Source organism: Stenella coeruleoalba (assembly GCF_951394435.1).
Source record: "Stenella coeruleoalba genome assembly, chromosome: 3".
Lineage (NCBI taxonomy): Eukaryota > Metazoa > Chordata > Mammalia > Artiodactyla > Delphinidae > Stenella > Stenella coeruleoalba.
The window spans coordinates 29,322,376-29,328,525 of record NC_137148.1 but is presented as its reverse complement, the minus strand read 5'-3'; the positions used below and the strand labels follow the sequence as shown (position 1 = coordinate 29,328,525).

General features: G+C 42.1%; 1 protein-coding gene across 1 annotated transcript in view; it reads right to left on the bottom strand.

Annotated features, from left to right (window-relative positions):
• Nucleotides 1-913: 913 nt before the first annotated feature.
• The window catches only part of SPEF2 (sperm flagellar 2), a gene marked incomplete at its 3' end in the record, with an annotated part of 171,091 nt that continues 165,854 nt past the window's right edge, over nt 914-6,150 (bottom strand). The window contains exons 35-36 of the mRNA XM_079918929.1: nt 5,954-6,076; nt 914-1,003 (exon numbers count right to left, since the gene is read on the bottom strand). Coding sequence (XP_079775055.1) covers nt 914-1,003; nt 5,954-6,076 — 213 coding nt within the window. The remainder of the gene's footprint in view (nt 1,004-5,953; nt 6,077-6,150) is intronic.

Below are 6,150 nucleotides of genomic sequence, written 5' to 3'. Positions count from 1 at the left end.
CTTTGGCTTGGGTATGTTGAGTTTGTGATGATGATAAGCCATTCCTGTGGTAATCAAGTGGACAGTAAGAGAGAAGTTTGGATTTGGGGGGAAGATGGGAATAGAAACTTCACTTTGGCCCAATAAAGTAACGGAAATGGACGACTCCTCCAGGAATTGACTGTGGACAGAGAAGGCTGAGTGCTGGGGCCCTCCAACTCTTAGAGGCTGAGTAGAAGAGGAGGGTCCAGCAAAAATCCACAGAAGGAGCAGCCAGTGAGGAGACCCAGAGGGGGTTTCACAGAGGCCCAGCCACTGAAAATACATCAGTGCTCACTTAAAAATGCAACGAAAACAACAAAAACAAAATCACTTTCTTCAGGTAAGTATCACTGAATTTGAGTCACTAATTTATACAAGTGCTATAATTGTACCTCTATCTATACAAGAAACATATTCTATTAATAAAGAATTATGAATAGATAATAGGATCGTGACTATACCAGCAGCTGGTAACGCAGCCTTCTCCTAAGCTAGTGAGATACACCTTGGAATCTTATGGAGCGAGAACGACAAACTGTATGCAGCCATGCTGCCCTGACGTGGAGCTTTGGGGGAATTTTCACTGTATCTGCCTAATGTAGATACTTCTCACAGGGACTGTTCATGACTTAATGTGTATGTTTATATTTGAACATATTGTTCTGGTGCCTTTTGTTTTCGGAATCACTTCAAAATGCACTCCTTCTTACTTCGGATTTTTGCTTGGAAATTTAAAGTTTATTACAGAATATTCTCCAAGTTGAGGAAGACTCCCTTTTCCGTGCCCCTCATAGCCTGGTAGGGGTCATTTCTACACTTATGATGATAATGTATACAACAAACACCACGTTTACACTTGATGTCTGGAAGATTCATTGCCGCTCTCTTGTCTTCATTTCTTTTCCTCTGTGAGTCTGGAAGGAGACCTCTCTTCATCACTTCCTTGTACATGCTCACTCCTTTGGAGAATTATTTTAACATCCTAAGAGAAGAGATTCAAAGAGAAGTCACAAATATTAGTAAATGAGTTAGAATGAATGATCACCTAATATGTGGCAGTGATTAAACAGTAAGTTGTTTTTATTTTTTCCTTTGAGAAAATTGTTCTCTATTTAGCTTGAATCCTGCCTTGCAACTTACTAGTTGTGCCCTTGGAAAGACAGCAAAGATCTTGGAGATTCCATTTCCTCATCTAATAATATCTAATAACAGAGGTGTCATATCAGATTAAATAACATTTGTAAAGGCAGAGTTTGTCAATAATGGGAAAGGCAAAACATTATTTCCCTATCAATCAGTAACAAACAGTATCCACCTTCTATTAAAGGAAAAGTCTAATGCCAAGTTAATCATGTCTACAGATTTGTAGAATTTTAGAACAGCAGATTATTTTGAGGGTGGGGGGACTATCTCATTTCAGTTTTTTTTTTTTAACATTAGAGATTGAATGATCTGTTTTTTCCCACTTAAAATACCCAGCTATGTTACATTTTAAATCATAGATGTTTGTAAAATAAATTTAAGACATTATCACAAGGTAGAAGGGGTACAAACACATGTGAAAAATGTAGAATTATATTTATGCAGTTTCTAATTTTTTTTTTTTTAGGCAAGTGCTTTAAGAATATGTTTCTTTTCTTCAGTGCTGAGTTCCAAAGGTTTCTATTTTTGTTTAATTAATTAATTAATTTATTTTTGGCTGTGCCCGGTCCCTGCTGCTTTGAGCGGGCCCTCTCCAAAGAGCAGACACTGAATTCAGGAGTTGAAATGCCAGCTTTTTAGTTCATCCATGTACAATTTTGCACGGCTCAGAAATATTTCCTGTGAACTGCAACCACCAGCAGACCAGCAGTAATAATTATAGTAATAATAATTACTATGTATTGAGTGCTTTCTATCTACCAAGCACGGAGCTATGCACTTTATATGGATTAAGTCATTTCTTCCATACAAGGGCCTTGTGAGGTATGGTTGATAATTAACCCTATTTTACAGGTGGGGAAACCAAGGCACTACGAGGTCACTTGACCAAGGTCACACAGTTCGTAAGTGTGAACCCAGTCAGCATGGTCCCTGACTCTGCTCTCCTAACCACAAAGCCAGGCCACCCACCAGAAGGAGCAAAAAATACAACGTATCAAAATAATTACGCACACTCGCTTTTTTTTCCACATGTATTTAAAATGCGTGTTGCTTCCAAACATGAACCTTGTAAACACAGAGCTGTTAGGCGACAACCTTCACTTCCCACTGTTTATAGCAGCAAACAACATTTTAACCTGAAAAACCACACTCTAGTTTTTGCTCTACTTATCTTGAAAGATCTTCAAATAACATCACTGTGGTTAAAGTTCATTTTAAAAATGTGATCTATTTACTTGTACATGGATATCTGGAGCAAAAAAATGATGACAGGATGAGAGTGTTGGTAACTGAGTCTTCAGAGATTTTTTTTTTTCTTTTCCTTTCTTTCTTTTCTTTATTTGCTTAGTGAAAATGAGAATAGAGCACCTTACTGGAAAGGGAACCTCTTTCCTTTTTGAACATCACAGTTAGGCTTTTCAGATCCAAGGCTCAGCTCTCCTTGGGTCACAATCAGATGAAAGCGCCCGGATTAGATGATAGCGGGTGGTCCATCGCCCTCTCATGAGATTCCAGGGTGGAGCGACAGGGAGGAGATGCAAAGGACCAGGATGGGGAGGGTTGAAGAAGCTGACTCAGTAGAAGCACCTTGGCAATGAAGGAATGAACCATCGGACAGAGAGACAGACAGACTGATGAACTCTTTTTCTACTGTTAGAGTATCAGGTGATACCTGAGCTATGAGGCTGGTTCATGGGAGGTCAGATACCCTCCATTTGGGGGGCTCTCAGCCGGAGGAGTCTGCGCACCAGAGAGGATTTGGGGAATGTGCAGAGGTCATTTTGGTCATCAATGCATCAAGGTGCTCCTGGAATATAGTGGGCTGCAGCCCAGAATATCAGACATCCTGCCACAACGGAGTCGGTCCTGTGCTGCTCAAAAATGTCAGGAGTGCTTCAGCTGGGGTGCAAGTTGATAAAACTCCTTTCAAAATGAGGGAAATATGCAAACTAACAAGAGCCCTGTGGACTTCAGCTTTCCCTGGGCGTCAGAACACATCTTCAAGGGACTTGCCTTCGAAGGCAGTCAGTCATCTGTTGGTGGGTTTCTTTTTTCAGGAAAGTGCCAATAGAATCTTCTCTGCAAGTCAATCATATCAAGTCATTCTAAAGTCTCCAGAAGTAAGAATGTTCCCCAAATCGTCCTGACTTTGTAGGGAGTTCTCCCATTATAGGAGGAAATAAGCGTGGCATCGTTTTAGGGTCCTAATTGTTCTTGGTAATGTAAGATAAACCCTATTACATATAATTCTAAGGATTTGAAAATTATTTTACTGGCTTAAAATAGGAGGGCCGTTCCCTGAAATGTGGAACAGAATGTGTAGGATGAAATGCAGTCTCAAGTGATGGGCTTCTGGAACACATCTCACACAGAATGACGGTTGCCCAGGGGAAGGCAAAAGTAGGGAGACACCCACAGCTGGCAGACTGCCGCCCATCCTTTCTGTGACACTCACCCACCCACTTCTCTCCACCCTTTGTCTAGCTCTGATGTGCTCTGTTCCCACTAATTCCAGGGTCATACTGACTCATCCCCTCATCCTAAGTGGGGAAGAAAGCTGGTCTTTATTAACGCAAGTATGGAGTATAAGATGCCGAAAAGGGACCTGTGACATATCAGTCCCAATGTGAAGAGTAAATGCTAGTGGGATGTATGAGTACAATGACTTAGAACGTTGCCAACCACATTTCCAAACATTTCGGGCCTGTTTAAATAAAGAGACATAAATAATTTAAAAAAGAGGGCTGTTAAATGTAGAGACATAATGATATGATATGCTTAAGAGGCAAAGAAACACTTAGGGACGAAGAAATTCACATCACAGCATGCCCCTGCTCAGAAGCCCTGCCATTCTCCATCGCTTTTCAGATTGAAACTATATTTCCCCACGTGATGCCTGGGTTCTTTGCGATCTGGCCTGATCTTACTAATTCAACGGGATCACTCCAAGCCCTTCACAGCCTGCTGTCTGCTCTTCAACCAGTGGGGTTCCACTCCTCCACGCTGCCCGGCTTCCACGCCTTCCCCCGGGCCTCTCTTTCCACCCAGGATGTGGTCTCCTCTCCACCCCTACAGCAAAATCCACATAGACCTTCTCTCCCCACCCTCTCAATTTTCTTAAACTCCAGCCATCTTTGAAGACTCAGTTTCTAGCACAAAAAGTCCTATGTTTTGAATTCCTGTAATTTTGCACTTGGGTGTGGTTTACCTTCTATCATTCTGTTATTGATTTAATTCCTGTGAGTACACATTCTGTTGCAGACAGAAGTGGAATTTGCCTGGGAACAGCAACTGAGTTTGGTACTCATGTTGCTGTCTCCCATGGAAACTTATTTTACTAGCCTCAGTGGTAAGTGCTCAGTATTGAATAGATATCCTAACAGCCATCGTTTCTGTAGTACTTGCCATGTGTCAGATACTGTGCCCCGTGCTTTAGAGGCACCATCTCCTTTAATCCTTTCCACAACCCTCTGAATTAGGAATGGGTGTTATCCCCTTTTAACAGGTGAGAAAGCCCGGGTCAAGAGAAAGTTAAGGTCAGGTATCTAGTGAGTGGTGGATCCGAGATTCAGTCCCATGACTTTATGATTCCAGAAACTATGTTCTTAAATGCTGTCATCATACTTCACTACTGAAAGTGCTTAGTGTCTGCCAGCTGGTTAGAAATCAATTTCAATTATTGCCAACAGAAGTAATAAAATGTAAAAAGGATCATCAATTGAGAACAAATAAATGGAGGTACAAAGATATTTAAGTCTGGATAGACTGATTTCCGGGCATAGCAGGTTATCACTGAGGGGTCAGGAGAAACGCCTCTTAGATCACTTGCATCTTATCAAAGTGAAAGCGTTTTTATCTTAAACTCAGCAAACTCTTCGTAGTCCAATAAACAACTAACAGGAGGCAAATAGGAAGACTTCACGCTGTTAAGTGTGTGAGGCTTGTGAGAGGGTTGTAGCAACCTGCCACACTCTGAAAGGGGGTCACCCCCTGCTTTCTGTAGCCCTTACTGTTGGGGACCCGGGACCTGCCCGGTGGGTGCACATTCAGCACGTGTGTTTGAGATGTGCGTGGTTAAGGTAGCTCTGAGACACAGCTCTTCCTCTCTTCCTTCCTTTGTTCTGCTGACTTGGTCCGGTCTCTTTAGGTTTTGTCCTCAGTTTTCCCATCTTGAACAGTTTCTCTGAGGGAACCCTCACACATTCCTTCATAAGCACTGTCACTGCATGAGCTACAGAGACAATGTGTACCATGATTAGAGTACGGTGAACAAATCAGCACTTGGTTGGGGATCATGGTCCCCTTAGTTCTCTTCGGCAGGGGGACTCTATTTTCCATACTCTTCAATCATAAGCCAGGGCCATTCGATGGCTGGAATAATGCAGAACATGAATACGGCCACCCACCCAACTTTAACAGCCACCTACCTCCAGCCTTCTGTGGTAGACCCAAGTCCTTAGAGTCCCAATGGGGCAGCTCCATGGTACTATCCCTAGTACTGGTGGTCCTATCTGTAGTACTAATAGTATTATCCATACACTGATAGTCCTATCACGGTACCGAGGTACTGATAGTCACCTCTACTCTGTCTGAACTTGCTGCCATTTGGGTATTGAGGGCTGGCCTTTCTGGCCTGACACCATTACCAGTTTAGCTTCCTCAGACCCTGTTCCAGCCTAGTTCAGCTTCTTCCTTCCTTCTGCTCCTCCACATTTGTGATATCCCACCAAGCCCTGAACCTGAACTCAACCAAATTAAGACTGTATTAGGACCTTGGGGTAATACTTACAGGGATTTTATAGTCTGGATAACTTGAAATCAGATCTTGAATAAAAGGATGCTTCAGAAGAAGAGCAACTTCAATTGGCTCCAGATTCTTGGAACCTAGGTCCTGAAATACTTTTATGAAGTTCTTAAAAGGAAAAAATAAAGAAAGTTGATTAACTTTACAATCCTGATGATGTTAAAAGTTTTGTTTTTTCTATA